General features: G+C 42.4%; 1 protein-coding gene across 1 annotated transcript in view; it reads right to left on the bottom strand.

Moving 5' to 3' along the window:
- LOC124593811 (trypsin-2-like) overlaps nucleotides 1-19,215 on the bottom strand; it is a 115,536-nt gene extending 96,321 nt beyond the window's left edge. The window contains exon 1 of the mRNA XM_047132159.1: nucleotides 19,171-19,215. Coding sequence (XP_046988115.1) covers nucleotides 19,171-19,215 — 45 coding nt within the window. The remainder of the gene's footprint in view (nucleotides 1-19,170) is intronic.
- Nucleotides 19,216-19,881: the final 666 nt, after the last annotated feature.

The raw sequence follows: 19,881 nt of genomic DNA on the forward strand, positions 1-19,881 counted from the left end.
CATGGCCCAGGGCACATCTGGGTGGGTGTTTTGTGATAGCGTGATAGATATACTGTATGGTTAAATAAGTTGTTCGAAGAAATAAATAGAGTGTTCTCAATGATTACACGCTCCTGCAATACAGAGCAGAGTGATTGCTATGAGCTATTCTGACAATAGACGTGAAGGCAGGTCCGGACCTGAGACGCTGGCCGTATACATGAGAAGAACAATGCAGCTTTGACATGTGTCAGAAGAGAGTGCCCTTTCTGGTCGGCTGTCACGAGCGCTCGGAAGCTGAACTTGACTGGAGACTCAGGAACCCCCACCCCCGCCGACCGCTCGCACGCGCGGCCTTGGAGCATAGGCGATATCAGTTTCTCCGGTGTTAGGTGGGAATGCGACTGTGTTGAGGTCATGTTTGGGGGAGGCCGAGCAGAGACGTTTGGTCGGTTTGGCAGCTGGGGGTGTTTGGGCGCATCTGTTGCACTATTTTCCGAGCATGTATGTGTACTCTGCGGTGCTTTATTTGGAGACTTTAAGAGTACAGAGCTCGTCTGCTGATACTGTGTACTGCATTATTTAAGAGCTGTTTGCTATTGTGTGGTGAAATTAAGAGTTGTTTACGCGTATGTGGCCTGTGTCAGATGACCACAGTCGGATCAGTGCGGGTGTTTTGTGACAAATATACTCCACGACTAAATAAAAGGGATCCAAATAAATAAAGTGCAGTCCTTCCTTACTTCCCTGAGCAGTACAGCGCAGTCTGGGTGGTTTTTGCGCAAAAAACTGCAGTCTGGTCAGACTGTGAGTGAGTCGGCAAATAACTGGACAAATTTATCTGTAGAGGAGTTACAGGTCTGGATTGGAATGAATATTTTGATTGAATATCTTGATGGGTGTGTTTGTGTTGCCAAGTGTAGCGCTCTACTGGAGTTCAGAACATGCCTTAGGTCAGCCTTACATATCGAAACCTATGAGAAGCAAAAGTATCAAAAAGATATGCCCCAAAAAGTGCACTCATTACTCCTTGCATCAGCCTATGCACTGAAATTATTTGCAAAAATTAGGAGTTGTTTGGCTAATTGGATGTAAATGTTTTGCATTATTTACCAGCGGTTCGCATGTCTGTAGGCTGTGCTTTGCGTTATTTTTAACTGTTTACAATTAGCAAGCTTGTGTCTAGAGTATTATAAATGAGTTATGTAAGAGTGTTTTGGAGGTCTGTATGGTGTCGTACATGTCGGTGTGATACATATACTCCATTCCTAGATAAAGTAAATTATGAGCCTAGTACAGGGCGAGTCCTTTTACCCGAAACGTGTAGGAAGAGATTGGTGCTGGTGGCTTAATTTAGCGGTGATGAGCTTCGCTTGCAACAATTTTCTTAGGTTGGTGGCGGAAGCGCAAGTGATCTTTGTTTACTGGCAGATTTCAAACTTGGCGCTGGTTTCTAGGGAGAGGTGGCTGTCAGGTCCTCGAAAAGTAGTTGAAATTAGGTAGTTGAACACCTTTGCATACGTATACGAAATTGTAAATTGAATTATATAATATGATTAAAAACGAAATGGAACTAAGTACTTAGGTATTTACAGAAGACTATGCCTGTCGCGTGTATGGAGGGTGTGTGACGTAAGCGGGGTGGCGGTGCAGCGATTGTACAGTTATTAGGCACTCGCAAGAGAGAGTCAATTAGCGAGCGTTCTAGTGCGGGCCAAACGTGCTGTTATAAAGTCATGGCGGATTCTACTGTCAAGCAAACTTTGCCGCCAAAAGTGTATCACTGCGTTCTCGCTTGCACAAGGACACATGGTGGACGGTGAGCGGTCGGCATCGACAGGTTTGAACGCGCCCAGGAAAACAACTTTGGCGCCAAAAGTGTGGCAGGGAACGGCCGACCGTTGTGTGATTCAGCTCCGAGCCAAACAATTTTGGCGGGAAACGTGCGGAGGCGACGAATACACGTGGTGAGCGGACAGGGGACTGCAGTGATGTCAAACTCGGCAAGTTCCAGCGCGTCCAGCGAAAACATGTTTACAACGTGGGAGCGATCGCTGGGATCGCCCCCAGCGTACCGCGAGTCCAGCGCGAGTGACCGGCCGCCTTACATCACAAGCGTCGGCAGTGTCTCCGCGCGCTGGCCAGGGGGTGGCGAGGATTTGAATTAATTCAGTTATAGCGCGGATGTAGTGGCGACTGCACTGCGATATCAAAGATGTGTGTGCTGACTGTGTTGGAGAACAAGTGATGACTGTACTGCTTGAAATAAAGTCTTCAGTCCCTTCCCCAATGCAAAATCAAAGGACGTGACTTACGTTACTATAAGTGCAGTTTATTATTTGATGCGATTATGATAGGCTACCAGTGAAAAAAAAGATAAGTGATGGAGAAACTTCGTATGTGTGATCAATTATGGTGTTGGGATCTGAACTTGTGATAGATTTTTGTTATGGATGTAAGGAAAATGGTTTTCTTGCCGAGAAAATCGGCCATCTTGAATAAATAATAAATAGAAGTACAGTTTTCGAGACATTATCCTTTTGGAATTTGTATTTGGCGTAATTTTCCAGTGGAGATACGCCTATAATAATAAATAATAATAATAATAATATATTCCAGTTAATAATAATTTCCAGTTGAATGGAAAACAGCATTAATCCACCCGCTACATAAAAATGGAGACAAAAAAATGTCAGTAATTACAGAGGAGTGTCACTTCTGCCAGTGGCATACAAAATATTAACAAAAATTTCCTCAACAGAGTGGTAGATACTTTAGACAAACAACTAGGAGAATATGAGGGTGGTTTTCGAAAGGGAAGATCCTGTGCAGAAGAAATTTTTGACTTAAAGTCAATAATTCGCCATAGAATGTTAACCAGCAAACCAATACTAGTGTCACTTATAGATTTCAAAAAAGCATTTGACTGTACAGACAGAGAAACGATAGATAAGGTCATTAGAGAATTTGGTGTTAAATGAAAAATTAGCAAACATAAGTCGTGAAACACTAACAGGTACAGTATCTAAAGTCAAATTTATGGGAGAAGTATCTCAGCCTTTTGAAATAAGAACTGGTGTTAGACAAGGTGAGGGTTTATCACCTTTACTGTTTAACTGTGTTCTAGAAAAAATTGTAAGGATCTGGAATTTGGAGCTAAAAAAACACAAAATTGAACCTATAACTCTGGGAAGGAAAACAAATGGAATTAAGGTAAACTGCTTGGCTTTTGCGGATGATTTTGCAATACTTTCAGAAAACCTGACAGAAGCAGTTACTCAAATAAACATTCTGGAAAAATTAGCAAACAGAATTGGTCTCAAAATTTCAGCTGAAAAAACAAAATTCATGACAAATAAAAAAAATACACCAAAATACATAGAAACACAAATAGGTAAAATACAGCGAGTAAATAAATTTAAATATCTTGGAGAAACTATACAACAGAATGGACTAGAAAAATCTGCAATAGTTGTAAGAATTAACAAACTGGAAAGAGCATATGGTTTGGCCAAAAATATTTACAACAAGAAATGTATATCTAGAAAAACAAAACTAAAACACTACACCACAATGGTACGACCAGAATATTTATATGGATCTGAATGCCTAATGATGAACTATAAGATGGACAAACTAGAGGAAAGAAAGATTATTAGAAAAATAATGGGTGCAATAAAAACTGCAGATGGTTGGGAAATAAGAAGTAATGAGGAGATCTACAGAAATATAGAGAAAATATCTGAAGTAATGGCCAAACCAAGATTAACCTTTTTTGGACATTTCTACCGAATGGATGGAAATAGACTAACAAAACAAATACTCCTATATTTCTGGAAGAAGAAATCGACAATAGCATGGATTACAGAAGTAAGAAAAGATCTGAAAAGAAACAACATCAAAGAATCAGAAATAGCCAAAGGAAACTGTTTTAAAAACAAAATACTAAATTTGGAAGGCTTTCAAAGCAGAAGAAATACAAAATCGGGAAGAACATAGACAGAAGAAAGGAAGAGACTTCCATGGGGAGAAAATGAGGGAATACTGGAAAAATAGGAAACAACAACAAAGGAAGAAGAGGAACTGAAGTTGTTATTGTGATCCTAGTTGGTCAATACAATTGTAAAAAAAAAAAGATACTGAATGATAATAAACGATAATAAATGACAAAGAATGATAATGAATGTCAATAAATGATAATGAATAATAATGAATAATAAACAAAAGTAAGGTTTTGCAGCTATTTTTGTGTTGGAATTTGAATTTGGAGGGAATTTTCTACTGGACACGGGTCAATAATAATAAATAATAGTGAATGATAGTAAATAATAATAAATGATAATAAATAATAATAAATGATAATGAATGTTAATAAATGATAATCAATAATAATAAAGACAAGTACAGTTTTTGCATGCATCATCCTGTTGGAATTCAAACTTCCCACCATTTTTTCTTCTGAAGGCTTAGGTTAGTGGACATAGCCAAATTGGGCTATTTTCCCGTCAAATTTCAAAACTGCCGCCATTTTTTTTTTGGAGGTTAGGTTAGTGGACGTATCACAATTGGCCTATTTTCCCGCCAAAATTAAAACTTCCCGCCATTTTTTCTTGAGGTTAGGTTAGTGGGCATAGCACAATTGGCCCCTTTTCCCGCCAAAAGCCGCCATCTTGGATGACGTCATGTGCTGTTGCTAAGTCTACATACCGCCATCTTGGATGACGTCATCACCGCCATCTTGAATGAATTTGGCAACAATGCAGAGTGACCTGACATGAACCTTGTCCCACTACTGCGCTTGTGTAGAGAAACAGATAGTCGACCCCAAACCTTGAGATACTGATGTAAATAACGTGGTCATTTACAGTTAGTTCCCAACTCGAGTTAATGCGATATCTCGGCACCGGTTGATACGCAGACCCACGTTTATTGTAGCTTTTCAGCTAATTTGGGCCTCGACTTTCCACATGTGAATTATTGACCAACAACTGTGAAACACCCCCTAGAAAAGAACAGACCAAATGTCGCTCATGAATTGCATGAAGAAAGCACATAATATTCCAACATGATTACAAATATTACAAATGTATTGATGATAACTAAGCTTTACGCTATTTAAGGGGGCGGGGGAATCTGGTCTGTTACACTATGCAGCACTGGCAGATCTCAGATTCCGTAATCTATAATTCTGGACTACACTACTACAACAGTATACTACACAGCACTACACTACACAACACTACACTACTGTACTTCGTATTATAACCAAGCTGGATCTCTCATTTCTCTGGATGGTTTGCCCTCAGTTCGTCGAGGTGTAACTCGGACTCAACAGGGACTGAGCTGATGTGCCACCCAAGGTGAAGGGATTGGAAGATGGCTGTCAGGTGTCAGGAAGTCCATGCTGGTCCTCCCAGAGCCTCTCTCCCTACTGCTTCCTGAATGTTTTTCTAGGTGGGTGTTCTGCCTTGGAGCGTCTCCTTATCATGATGTAAGGCCCCTTCTTGATTGTCTCTCAGCTATATAAGCTTGCCGTTCAATTAGCTGATATCCTAGCTGTAAGCGAGTTCGTCTTGTGCCACAGTCCTTCAGTCCTTATTATATTATAGACTGTTGAATTTCCTAATCCATTCCTGCCCTGGTCTGTAACGTCTTGTCCAATGACACACTCCCAGACGATGTGATCTGGGGTACCAATTGCTTCACATTCGCAAGTCTCTGTGGTGTGCTATCTTATTTTTAGTACATAGCTGGGATATGGACAACGTCCAGACAGCTAGTACATAGCTCTGTTGGTCGTAAGGAAGTATGTCATTCTTGTTCTTTCTTTTTTGTTAGGAAGGAACAGGAAGGTTCTCCTCCCTGTTCTGCCATGCTCCAGGTTTTTTGTCAATCTCTATGTATGATTTACTTCCTTATTCGATATGTATCTTGTGCCCATTATCTCCAATACTCTGTCATATTGGCGCTTTTCGAGCAAATATTGTACACCTCTCTTACTGCTAGGTCTCCAGGTATCAAGCCCAATATCACCAGCAACGTCTTAGTTGGTGTTGTTTATACACCCCTGTCAAGCGCAGGACTATACTCCTTTGCGCTCGCAGTACAGCCTGTTCTGGTCTTATGAGCCCAAACGCTCGATCCGTAGCCCACAATAGCGTGTAAGATTGCGTTGTAGTACTTTATTACTGCACTTAATGCCACCTGAAAACTTCTTTGGCCAGTTGTTGCTATTTTCTTTAGGATTTTAATGCCTCTATGGCAGACGATTTCTACATGTGCATGGAAGTTTTGCTTTTCGTCGATGTTAATTCCAAAGTACCTATGTACTTCTTTTCTTCTCATTTATTGTCATTTATTCTGATTGAGGGATTGCTCGTTCTTGTTGGTATTCCTTTTAATAAGATGCAGACTGTTTTCTTGTGCTGTTATCGTTAGTTTGTTTTCTGCGCACCAGATGCTTAGTCTTTCACGAACTACCCTACTGCTATTCTCTCATTTAGCCTTTGTGTTAGCAGATACTGTAATGAGCAGATCGCCTGCATAGGCGACGTAGCCTCTAGTGTTTGTTATACTCTGAATCTGGTTCAGTAATGGCTCTATGCCAACATGTCAGAACACTGGAACACAAGCAGAACCCTGTGGACCACCTTTGGTGAAGTCTTTCACAATTATGTTTCCAGGATATTCTAACTGCACCTGACTGTCTGTCCAGTAATCTCGTTGACTGTTACGGAGGCTCCTTGGACAGTCCATCTGTATCAGTCTTTTGACCAGGACAAGCCACTACAAAATACCATACGCCCCAGCAATATCGACCATTGTGCGTGCAACATACTTGTCAACGCAGGTGCACACGATATTCACTGCGTGATTCATCGCATACTCGGTGGCTTTCTCATTCTTGAAACTGTCCTTCGGCAGAGCATTTACCAAGCAAATTGGCCTGTAAGATTTCGGTTATCTTGGGTCTTTGTCTTCCCCCTTTTTTAGTATAATGGTTCAAATGGCTCTGAGCACTATGGGACTCAACTGCTGTGGTCATAAGTCCCCTAGAACTTAGAACTACTTAAACCTAACTAACCTAAGGACAGCACACAACACCCAGCCATCACGAGGCAGAGAAAATCCCTGACCCCGCCGGGAATCGAACCCGGGAACCCGGGCGTGGGAAGCGAGAACGCTACCGCACGACCACGAGATGCGGGCTTTTAGTATAATGATATTCGAGATTTTCCAAATTCTGATCACTCGACCCAGCAAAACAAATTCGTTTATTAGCACTGTTACAACTGGCACAATTACGTCGACTCGCTGAAGCAACACCTCTGCCAATACTCTAGCACGTCCTGGTGATTTCTTCTTCTTTAACTTCATTATTGCCGGTCTCACTTCCTCCTGGGCAAATGGAATCACAACACAGTTATTCACATGCTTCTCTAGTCATTCAGAGCGACGATGCTTATGGAACTCTGTCTCTTCCATCGTTATATCGTCCGGAAACAAAGTTCTGAGCAGATACTGCACTGCCGTTTCACAGTCTGTCAGCATCATGCCGTTGAATCTTTTCACGGTTGATAATACAGTGTGTGATAGAACCTTATTTATTGCAAATTTGTATGGAAAACCCCAAACATCTGTTACCATTTGATTCTTAATGCAGACCTCCCATCTTTCTTCTCTTGTTTGGTGTGGCAGTTCTTTCTGTTTTTGTTTGGCTGTACGATAGAAAATCAGCCTTGTCTGTCGTCCTGTTTCCCCTAAAAATCTTTGGCAGTATCGCCTCACCTGCCTTTCTTTACGCCTTAAAGACCATAGGGTGGGAGTCGAGGGAATTTTCAACCCTTTTGACTTCCTAACAGATGTTGGGATCGCCTTGTCTTGTGTCATCGACAGCGCTCGCTCCAATTCGTCTACTCTGGCATCAGCATCAAATTCGCTTCCTTGAAGCGGTTGTATCTTGAATTATGGCTTTAAAAGTTCCTACTTCGCTCTATGTACATTGCGTAGTCGCTCTGGCTGGATGTTAGTGTCTAAGACTACCGTATCTAAGATAATGACATAGATAGGATTTACAGAGGAAATAGAGAAAATCCGAACAAGGGCAGCACGTTTCCTTATAGGTCCACTGAGTTAGTGCGAAAACATCACGGGGATGCTCAGCCAACTGCAGTAGTAGATGCCGCAAGAGAGACATTCTGCATCACGTTATGGTCTACCGTAAAAGTCTGAGAGCGTACATTCCTGGAAGATTCAACGAATATTCTACTTGCACAAACGTATATCTCGCGAAAAGCACCCGAGGAAAAAAATCAGAGACATTCGAGCTCGCACGGAGTCCTATCTGCAATCGTGCTTCCCGCAGATCATATGTGACTGTTGCAGGAGAAGGGGTAAGTGACAGTGATAAAAGAAGTATCTTCTGCCACACACTGTAAGGTAGCATTCGAAGTGCAGTTATATGAGAGGTGCCCAGAAAGTAATACACCGCATTTTTTTCTTCAACAATTCCTTAATAAACATAATGAGAATTACACACACAAAAGAATGGTGTTTTATCTACACACGCTATTTTTTCACGTAATCTACATCCCGTTCTATGCCTTCCTCCAGTGCTGAGAAAGGGCGTATATGCCCTGTCGGTACCAATCCTTGTCCTGGTGGCGAAGCCAGTGCTTCACTGTCTGAACTCCCATTTCTGACAGGCAGATGCAGCGCCAGCTGCCTAATCGCAATGCGTGTGTCCTCGTGAATGACACCATCAGCTCACCGCCACATGTCAGCTGCAAATCGTGGAGCTCCGCCGAACCGCCTTCTGATGACGTCACCCTCCGTACCCAGCGACTAACTGCACTTCTGTCGACAACAGATGCCTCATAGACTTCACACAAGCGTTTGTGAATATTCCCCAAAGTTTCTTTCTCTGCAGTGAGAAATTCAATGACGGCGCGTTGCTTATAACGTACATCACCTTCAGACGCCATTTTCAATCTGTCCTGAAGCTACGCTATCTGTTGAAAGTGACAGAAGCTTGGCGCGTTCACTCAGGAGACTTCGAATAATACATACGTAACGTTTCGCTTTCCTACCATTGTTTTCGGCTGAGAAAAGAAACTATGGTGCATTACTTTCTGGGAAAGCCTCCTAGATTTAGCGTATAACACAGATATGTTGGTATGATGATCAGTATTGCAGTTACTACACAATGACAATTTATAGAAAATTGTTATGTAGACTATACTAAGGGTGCTCTTTGCCACTCTACAGCAGAGTGTGTGCTTTTCTTTTTTTAATTTACTGATGCATGATAACTATGCGCGAGACGTACTAGAAACACGTACCCTACCTTTCGCGGGTAATACTCTAATTGGCTCGGGTATGTGGTCACGATTGACGGAACGTGCTGCCTCTCGTCGACATTCAGATCACTCAGACATTGAGCTTTAACGTAATTGTGCTGCAGTATGTCCTAAAGGTACTTGCCACAAGGAAATACATACGAACCTGCTCCACGACGCACGGCCTAGTCTCCCCGTCAGTAAGGAGAGATGAACCTGCGGCGACATTGTAGTAAATCGGGTCAGTATTGAAATCATTCATAGTTACGTCGTAGAGGCACAAGCCAGCGGTGAGGAGCCACGACATTGTGATAACACACATACTGCAGACGTGAAATCCATTCCTCTCTAGTGAACCCATGAATGGGAATTCCTCGATTGTGGCTCCTTTGCCACCGACGATCCGATATTTTGCGTTCTGCCATTCTTCATGAACCTTCCTTACCAGAGTAGGATGGTTCGTGAATTTCTTCAGACGTGTACTATGGCAGCATGAGAGGTTCGACAGCAGTATTCCTCTGGGGAACCCTTCGGAACCGGTCCTGTCGATTAAGCGTGACGTCACATTTCTGCGACGACTGTCTCCAGCCCCCCTACATCCACTGGGCGCAATGCCCAATGTAGTGGTGGCTACGATGGCTGCGCAGATGTGTGTGAACAACCTGTAACAAGCAACCAACGTCTTTCCCAAACACTAGCTTATGATGTCAACTGCTAAGTATTGTTTTTAAGTATCATAACCTCACAATTAAATGAAATGACCACAGTGTCGCTTCATTTCCGAAACTGATACACTCATCAGCACCTGAACGATAAATATCTCACTAGAAACGTGTAGCACCCAAATTACAGGAACTACATTAGATAATATAGACCCCACGGGACACTAGATGCGTTGTGGAATCATCCTGATTCATGAATGATCAAACACCGCCAATATTCCAAGGAATTGATCGAAGGTGGGCCGATCGCACGTACATCTCGCATTACGGCGTCTTATATAGCAGGACAGCAGTGGACGTTTCAGATATAGTGGGCGTCGCTGATAAGATAAAGAGGGTATGAGGCTAACATTCGGTGTCAGGTTACCCGCTTACATTCAAGGCGATCTTTCACTCCCCCACTCCTCCCCCGGGAGAAGCACAAGGAATTGATGAGGGACATCCAGGGTAACCTACACTACTGGCCATTAAAATTGCTACACCAAGAAGAAATGAAGATGATAAACGTGCATTCATTGGACAAATATATTAAACTAGAACGGACATGTTATTGCATTTTCACGCAATTTGGATTCATAGATCCTGAGAAATCAGGTTGTTCTAACCACCTCTGCCATTAATAACGGCCTTGATACGCCTGGGCATTGAGTCAAACCGAGCTTGGATGGCGTGTACAGGTACAGCTGTCCATGCAGCTTCAACACGTTACCACAGTTCATCAAGAGTAGTGACTGGCATATTGTGACGAGCCAGTTGCTCGGCCACCATTGACCAGACGTTTTCAATTGGTAAGAGATCTGGAGAACGTGCTGGCCAGGGCAGCAGTCGAACATTTTACGTATCCAGAAAAGCCTGTACAGGGCCTGCATCATGCGGTCGTGCATTACCCTGCTGAAATGTAGGGTTTCGCAGGGATCGAATGGAGGGTAGAGCCACGGGTCGTAACTCATCTGAAATGTAACGTCCACTGTTCAAAGTGCCGTCATGCGAACAAGAGGTGACCGAGACGCGTAACCAATGGCACTCCATACCATCACGCCAGGTGATACGCCAGTATGGCGATCACGAATACACGCTTCCAATGTGCGTTCACCGCGATGTCACCAAACACGGATGCGACTATCATGATGATGTAAACAGAACCTGGATTCATCCGAATAAATGACGTTTTGCCATTCGTGCACCCAGGTTCGTCGTTGATTACACCATCGCAGGCGCTCCTGGCTGTGATGCAGCGTCAAGGGTAACCGCAGCCATAGTCTCCGAGCTGATAGTCCATGCTGCAGCAAACGTCGTCGAACTGTTGTTGTCTTGCAAACGTCCCCATCTGTTGACTCATGGATCGAGACATGGCTGCACGATCCGTTACAGCCATGTGGATAAGATGCCTGTCATCTCGACTGATAGTGATACGAGGCCGTTGGGATCCAGCTCGGCGTCCCGTATTACCCTCCTGAACCCACTGATTCCATATTCTGATAACGTTCATTGGATCTCGACCAACGCGAGCAGCAATGTTGCGATACGAAAACCGCAATCGCGATAGGCTACAATCCGACCTCTATCAAAGTTGGAAACGTGATGGTAGGCATTTCTCCTCCTTAGACGAGGCATCACAAAAACGTTTCACCAGGAAACGCCCGTCAACTGCTGTTCGTGTATGAGAAATCGGTTGGAAACTTTCCTCATGTCAGTACGTTTTAGGTATCACCACCGGCGCCAACCTTGCCTATCACAGCATCTTCTTCCTGTCGGTTAAATTTCGCGTCTGGAGCACAACGTCTTCATGGTGTAGCAATTTTAATGGGCAGTAGTGTAAAATCCCTCCCCTCCTCCTCCTCTCCCTCAACCATCCCACCACTCTGGTCGAACGAGATTCGAGCACCCTCTCCAAATCTTCATCTTTTATAGCTAGGTCACTAAAGTAAGTGTGTTAACTCTGAAAGTTGGCACCAAGGGTGAGGTTGTAGCTGAGCATATTTATTTATAACAAATTACTTAATTCACGCCGTTAGAGGTCTATTTGTTAATAAGGGTTTGGCATTATATCATTTCAGATACCAGCAAAGACAGCACTCATTCAGATTTGTAAGTACTCTCATTCTTCGACAATTGTATATATTTATCCATATTTTCCACATTTTTGTATTTTTCCTAATTCCGTTATATTTCATCCACTTTCGTATTTTTGCAGTACCATTTTATGTATTTATATTAGGTTTCCTATATTATATCTGTGACACTTTAGTGGGTGAGGTTCCCTTTGAAGGAGGGTTGCTCAGGTACAGGATCAGATTGTGTCTGCTTCTTAGTGAGAAACTGCCTCAAGCATGTCATTTGATGATTATTTGTTAATAACAATTTAATGTTTCATGATTCGAGGCACCACATAGAACACACAAATGCTCGATCCCACTGTTCCCCATGTCGCTTCGACATCATAATGCCCTCACCCAATTACAATGCGGCATGTTGCCGAATTATTTATCATTGCTAAGGCACCACTACATTACTAGTGTGTGTGTGTGTGTGTGTGTGTGTGTGTGTGTGTGTGTCTAGTGAATGAGTTTCCGTGGATAAGTGGTATCATAGGGTTGTTGTTGTTGTTGTGGTCTTCAGTCCTGAGACTGGTTTCATGCAGCTCTCCAAGCTACTCTATCCCGTACAAGCTTCTTCATCTCCCAGTACCTACTGCAATTTACATCCTTTTGAATCGGCTTAGTGTATTCATCTCTTGGTCTCCTTCTACGATTTTTACCCCCCACGCTGCACTCCAGTACTAAATTGGTGATCCCTTGATGCCTCAGAACATGTCCTACCAACCGATCCATTCTTCTTATCAAGTTGTGCCACAAACTTCTCTTTTCTCCAATCCTACTCAATACCCATCTAATCTTCAACATTTTTCTGTGGCACCACATTTCGAAAGCTTCTATTCTCTTCTTGTTGAAACTATTTATCGTCCATGGTTCACTTCCATACATGGCCACACTCCATACAAATACTTTCAGAAATGACTTCCTGACACTTAAATCTATATTCGATGTTAACAAATTTCTCTTCTTCAGAAACGCTTTCCTTTCCATTGCCAGTCTACATTTTATATCCTCTCTACTTCAGTTATTTTGCTCCCCAAATAGCAAAACTCCCTTACTAGTTTAAGTGTCTCATTTCCTAATCTAATACCCTCAGCATCACCTGACTTAATTCGACTACATTCCATTACCCTCGTTTTGCCTCTGTAGATGCTCACCTTATATCCTCCTTTCAAGACACTATCCATTCCGTTCAACTGCTCTTCCAAGTCCTTTGCTGTCTTTGACAGAATTACAATGTCATCGGCAACCTTCAAAGTTTTTATTTTTTCACCATGGATTTGAATACCTACTCGGAATTTTTCTTTTGTTTCCTTTACTGTTTGCACAACATAAAGGTTGAATAATATCGGGGATAGGCTACAACCCTGTCTCACTCCCTTCCCAACCTCTGCTTCCCCTTCATGTCCCTCGACTCTTATAACTGCCATCTGGTTTCTGTACAAATTGTAAATAGCCTTTCGCTCCCTGTATTTTACTCCTGCCACCTTTAGAATTTGAAAGAGAGTATTCCAGTCAACATTGTCAAACACTTTCTCTAAGTCTACAAATGCTGGAAACGTAGGTTTGCCTTTCCTTAATCTAGCTTCTAAGACAAGTCGTAGGGTCAGTATTGCCTCACGTGCTCCAATATTTCTACGGAATCCAAACAGATCTTCCCCGAGGTCGGCTTCAACCAGTTTTTCCATTCGTCTGTAAAGAATTCGCGTTAGTATTTTGCAGGTGAGGCTTATTAAACTGATTGTTCAGTAATTTTCACATCTGTCAACACCTGCTTTCTTTGGGATTGGAATTATTATATTTTTCTTGAAGTCTGAGGGGACTTCGCCTATCTCAGATGGTAGAGTTTTGTCAGACTGGTTCTCCCAAGGCCGTCAGTAGTTCTAATGGAATATTGTCTACTCCCGGGGCCTTGTTTCGACTCAGATCTTTCAGTGCTTTGTCAAACTCTTCATGCAGTATCATATCTCCCAGTTCATCTTCATCTACATCCTCTTCCATTTCCATAATATTGTCCTCAAGTACATCGCCCTTGTATAGACCCTCTATATACTCCTTCCACCTTTCTACTTTCCCTTCTTTGCTTAGAACTGCGTTTCCATGTGAGCTCTTGATATTCATACAAGTGGTTCTCTTTTCTCCAAAGGTAATTTTCCTGTAGGCAGTATCTATCTTACCCCTAGTGAGATAAGCCTCTACATCCTTACATTTGTCCTCTAGCCATTTTGCACTTCCTGTCGATCTCATTTTTGAGACGTTTGTATTCCTTTTTGCCTGCTTCATTTACTGCATTTTTATATTTTCTCCTTTCATCAATTAAATTCAATATTTCTTCTGTTACACAAGAAGTTCTACTAGCCCTCATCTTTCTACCTACTTGATCCTCTGCTGCCTTCACTACTTCATCTGCTCAACCTCTGGTTTAGTCAGTTTATCCAGGTCCCATGTCCTTAAATTCCCACCTTTTTGCAGTTTCTTCAGTTTTAATCTACAGTTCATAACCAATAGATTGTGGTCAGAGTCCACACCTGCCCCTGGAAATGTCTTACAATTTAAAACCTGGTTCCTAAATCCGTCTTACCATTATATAATCTATCTGAAACCTGTCAGTATCTCCAGGCTTCTTCCATGTATACAACCTTCTTTTATGATTCTTCAACCAAGTGTTAGCTATGATTAAGTTGTGCTCTGTGCAGAATTCTACCAGGCGGCTTCCTCTTTCATTTCTTTGCCCCAATCCCTATTAACCTACTACATTTCCTTCTCTCCCTTTTCCTACTACCGAATTCCAGTCACCCATCACTATTAAATTTTCGTCTCCCTTCACTATCTGAATAATTTCTTTTATTTCGTCATACATTTCTTCAATTTCTTCGTCACCTGCAGAGCTAGTTGGCATATCAACTTGTACTACTGTAGTAGCCGTGGGCTTCGTGTCTATCTTGGCCACAATAATGCGTTCACTGCGCTGTTTGTAGTAGCTTACCCGCACTCCTATTTTCCTATTCATTATTAAAGCTACTCCTGCATTATCCCTATTTGATTTAATATTTATGATCCCGTATTCGCCTGACCAAAAGTCATGTTCCTGCTGCCACCGAACTTCACTAATTCCCACTATATCTAACATTAACCCATCCACTTCACTTTTTAAATTTTCTAACCTACCTGCCCGATTAAGGGATCTGACATTCCACGCTCCGATCCGTAGAACGCCAGTTTTCTTTCTCCTGATAACGACGTCCTCTTGAGTAGTCCCCACCCGGAGATCCGAATGGGGGACTATTTTACCTCCGGAATATTTTACCCAAGAAGACGTAATCATCATTTAACCATACAGTAAAGCTGCATGCCCTCAGGAAAAATTGCGGCTGTAGTTTCCCCTTGCTTTCAGCCGTTCGCAGTACCAGCACAGCAAGGCCGTTTTGGTTAGTGTTACAAGGCCAGATCAGTCAATCATCCAGACTGTTGCCCCTGCAACTACTGAAAAGGCCGCTGCCCCTCTTCAGGAACCACGCATTTATCTGGCCTCTCAACAGATACCCCTCCATTGTGGTTGCACCTACGGTACGGCTATATGTATCGCTGAGGCACGCAAGCCTCCCCACCAACGGCAAGGTTCATTGTTCAGGGGGGGTAGGTGTCAGAAATTAAGAGTTGGTATTAATGATGACATAGCTAAGTCTATAAGCCCTAACAGTTTTCAACCAAAGGTACTGTATTTATAAGAAGCACCTCACCACGATGGATTATTTCGCTGCTAAGTCACCAACCACCCTACGAGACTGTGTGATATGATAGCAAGATTCTGATGCTTTCAACCAAAGATAATGTGTGTGTGTGCGCTGCACAGTGCTACAAAACGCACACCTAGAGACAGAGATGAGAAGTGTCTGCGAAAAGTTTGTCACCTATTGCATAGTAGTGAACACTTCTCCAACCCAGCAGTAGCTAATAAAGTTGCATTATTATAGTTGTACTGCATTCTGACCTGGTTGCAGGCACAAAAGGGAGTGTTGCTACATCAGTTAAACCTAAAAGTTGCAAGTACTGTAGAAAGAGATAAATTCTTTGCAGAACCGCTTTTACATAGTCTGTCTGACACGTCACTTTGGTGGCAACAAGGAAATTTAATATACCCTCACTTCCAAATAATTTCATTGAAAATGTTGTACTCACCAACTATCCTTGCGAACCCTATTTTTCAATAGCAGGTCAAATAATGACTCAGAAAAAATAAAGGTTACACACAAACAAATTACCTAAGAAACGTTCTGTACAATACAGTGGTTATAACTTTGTAGCGTGAAATAAGGTAAATAATTTATTGACACTAGTAATATAAGTTTTTCTCTGTCTGTAATAATTGTTTTTTACCATTATTACACAGTTTTATTGTTTGTAGGATCTTATGTATGCTGTACCTACACGTTTATTTCCCATATTAAGAATTAATTTTTTTGAACTATTTAATTGTAATTAGTTTCTCCTCTTTCTGGAACTTATTACTTAAGAAAAAAAGCTGGGAAGTAGATTAACGCCTTTGGTGATGATGATAATAACTTAATCTTTATTGCTTCCCACTAAGCAGGTTCCGCAATAAAGGCGTGGGTTTAAAACTGAAAGCGCTCGGCGCTTTCTATTAAAGAACTTGAACAGATTGCATACACAAAAAAGTTTTTACGTACATGTGCACGGCATTTATTCCTAAGAATCATTCAATTTTTGTAGGTAGTAACATTTTGGTTTCTAATTCACTCATTTAAGAGGTTTTTACAGTGCTCCTATTTACTGGTCTTTTACATTAAAAATTAACTACGCACTTCGTTTGAAATAATCCCACCTGCAAATAATTTCATTGAAAAGTTGTACTTACCAACTATGCTTGTGGACCCTATTTCACAAAAGCAGGTCAAAAATGACTCAGAAAACTAAAGGTTACACACAAACAAGTTACCTAAAATACTTTTGTACAATACGGTGGTTAGAACTATCTCAAAAGGAATCGCTCCATAAAAAGAACAACTTTGCCCAACTCTAGTACATACATCCACACAAGTCAACAGAATTCACTTTTAATTGTCAGAATGATGCCGATTTAGACCCCATGTCGGTCTCCCTCACCACTCGTTGGAATCCGTCTCAACATGGCAATATCTCAACCAACAGCTAATGCTTTTTTAATAATGACGATCATTCAATGTAGTAACAAAAAGAAAGTTTCTGGTGAAGGTCGTGATAACAACACTACTAGTAGTGTGGTCTTCTGGTCATACCTTGTGTATGTCATAGGACTTGTAGTCAAATTACACCAATTGTGTGTGTTACAACGTGGATACACCAGGGCTATAGAGTGGGGAATGGGTCCAGCAATGACATGCCACATACATTCTACATGGCAGCACTTTTGGTCATACCCTCTAAGCGCAGCTGTAATTACACTCTTTTATGTGGCAGGGGTAGGGTGAATGCGATTTTTTTTTTCTGTATGCATGCTGTCACTAACAATCCGACATACCGCAACTGACAGACCGCAGGGCATCTGCAACCACAGGTCCTCTTCACTAAGGATATACTTCCCTCTGCTAAGTCACATGCACGGAAGGAGATCCAGAAGTATACCTTCACACACCGGCTACTTACTGGAGCCACTGAAGCGGGACTTTAGATCTCTCCAACATCGCCTTTAAGACGTATTTTTGGTCTGCTGCTGCCTAGTATACTCCTTTCCTTCCAATACGAAAATTCGTTGGATTAATCTTTATGTCCATTCAACTTACTTAACTTCGTTGTTTTCTATTTGGAAAGCAATCGATTTCTGTGAGAATTTTGAATTATGTTTGTAAAAAGAAGTTTTTGCTTTAGCTAATATCCTGTTGCATTGAAATAAACCTTCATCTTGTTGATTTAGAAGGTGTTGCTTCTTAGGCATCTCACTATGTGAGGTGTAGAAGTTCGGCGATGATGTTTTCTTTGGACCCAGGTAGTAGATAGCCAGATCATCTTGGTTCTCTATGACTGAACACGCAGTTCCTGAACCTGTTGACGTGACACAACAAATGTTGCTCTTCCTGTAAGATATGCAGCTTATCATGCAGGAGCTCGTAAACACGGTGGTGGATATAACTGTAGCATCTGTTGATGGATCGCAACGCTCTTCCCAAATGTACTTCGTGGATAAAAGCCTCGATGAAGTTCCTTCACCGTTTCTGGGCTTTGAAAGGAAAGTGGACCCTTCAGCAAATTATATGACACACCTCGAGTAGCATTTTCTGGAGTACGGTATCTTCTCGCCCACATTAGACTGAAGGTCTACTGCGCCTGCAGCAATTACAGCCTGAACTTGAACTACATGCCCTGCCATATGAGGAACCGAAATTTTGCTGACAAGAATACTTTGACCCTCACGCACATGTTGCGACAGCATGGCTCAGATTCCTTAGCTACCTTAAGCAACATGTGCAGTAGCATTTGGAATATATCGCGATACTCGAAGGTCCCAAGGTCTCTCTTGGGAATGCCATATTCGGTATTCAAATGATAACTGTCCAGAGTTTATGCCATGTCGCTCGTCAGAGACATTATCTTAGTGCATGCCCCAGGCGAGGGGCTTCAGACAGATTGACTGGAGCTGAAGATACCTGGGTTGGATTCTCATATTTCAATCATCCAGGCATTTGAGGAGTTCCTTCATGCTTGAGCATCCCTGCAAGATCAATCCCATATCTAGACGGCCGGTCCCACCCGCTACCCACCAACCCAGCAAGTCCCCCATTCTGTGAAGTTTTCCCTCCCAGTAAACCAGAATTCTCAGCCCATGCGCAGCAGTAGCCCTCTTGCATCCACTGTTTCACTATGCAACCTAGGCACCAAAGCCAGTTTCGACACACTAAATGTGTCTCCTATGGCAAAACAGGTCACAAAGCAGAGATCTACCGTGCCTCCTCCAAGCTGCACGTGGATTAGACTCAGCTGGACCCCTTTCTAGTAGAGCAACCTGATGTGGCAGACCCAGAGTCCTCCACATTCACATACGACATAGTAGTGGTCGAGGGACAGTTCACAGCCCTCATCCAACATGGTGTCACAACTGCTGGATATGCCTACTAGTCATCAAAACTCCTGGGGTGAAAGACTTCATGGAAATTGATCCCTTCGACACTTTGGGGCTAAAGTGCGTGATGCAATGAATAACATCCAGCCAGGCATGGACAATTCTCACTTCCACCTTCTTCACTTGAACTATCGTGCAGTTTTCGAGCCTTCTCCTAAGGACATCATGGGATTTGAAGCCCACATCACCCTCCTACCAACGTTTTTTCAAGGCTCAGAATGTCTCATTCGCCCTGTGGGATAAGTTATGAGAGGAACTGCAACGTTTGCGGGATATCAGAATCTGTATGGCTGTTTCCGACAGTCAATGATCAATATCCATCGTGCTGGTCGATAGACCAGATGGCTCCCTCTGCATATGTGGTTACTTCAAGAACACCATTAATGTACAGTCCATTGTTGATTATTACCCAATCTCAAAGACGAATGAGATTCTTGCTTGGCTTACTGAAGTACAGTCATCGCGAAAATTGATCTCAAGGACATCCAATGGAAGCTGTAAAGCTTCCATTGGATGTGGCATCATAGGACTTGCTGGTGATAAATATATCCTTCAGTCCCTTCAACTACAGCTGCTTGCCCCTTGAGATTGCGAGCGTCCTAGCGTTACAGCAGACGTATTTGGAACACTTA

Source organism: Schistocerca americana, chromosome 2 (genome assembly GCF_021461395.2).
Source record: "Schistocerca americana isolate TAMUIC-IGC-003095 chromosome 2, iqSchAmer2.1, whole genome shotgun sequence".
In the NCBI taxonomy this organism is placed as follows: Eukaryota; Metazoa; Arthropoda; class Insecta; order Orthoptera; family Acrididae; genus Schistocerca; species Schistocerca americana.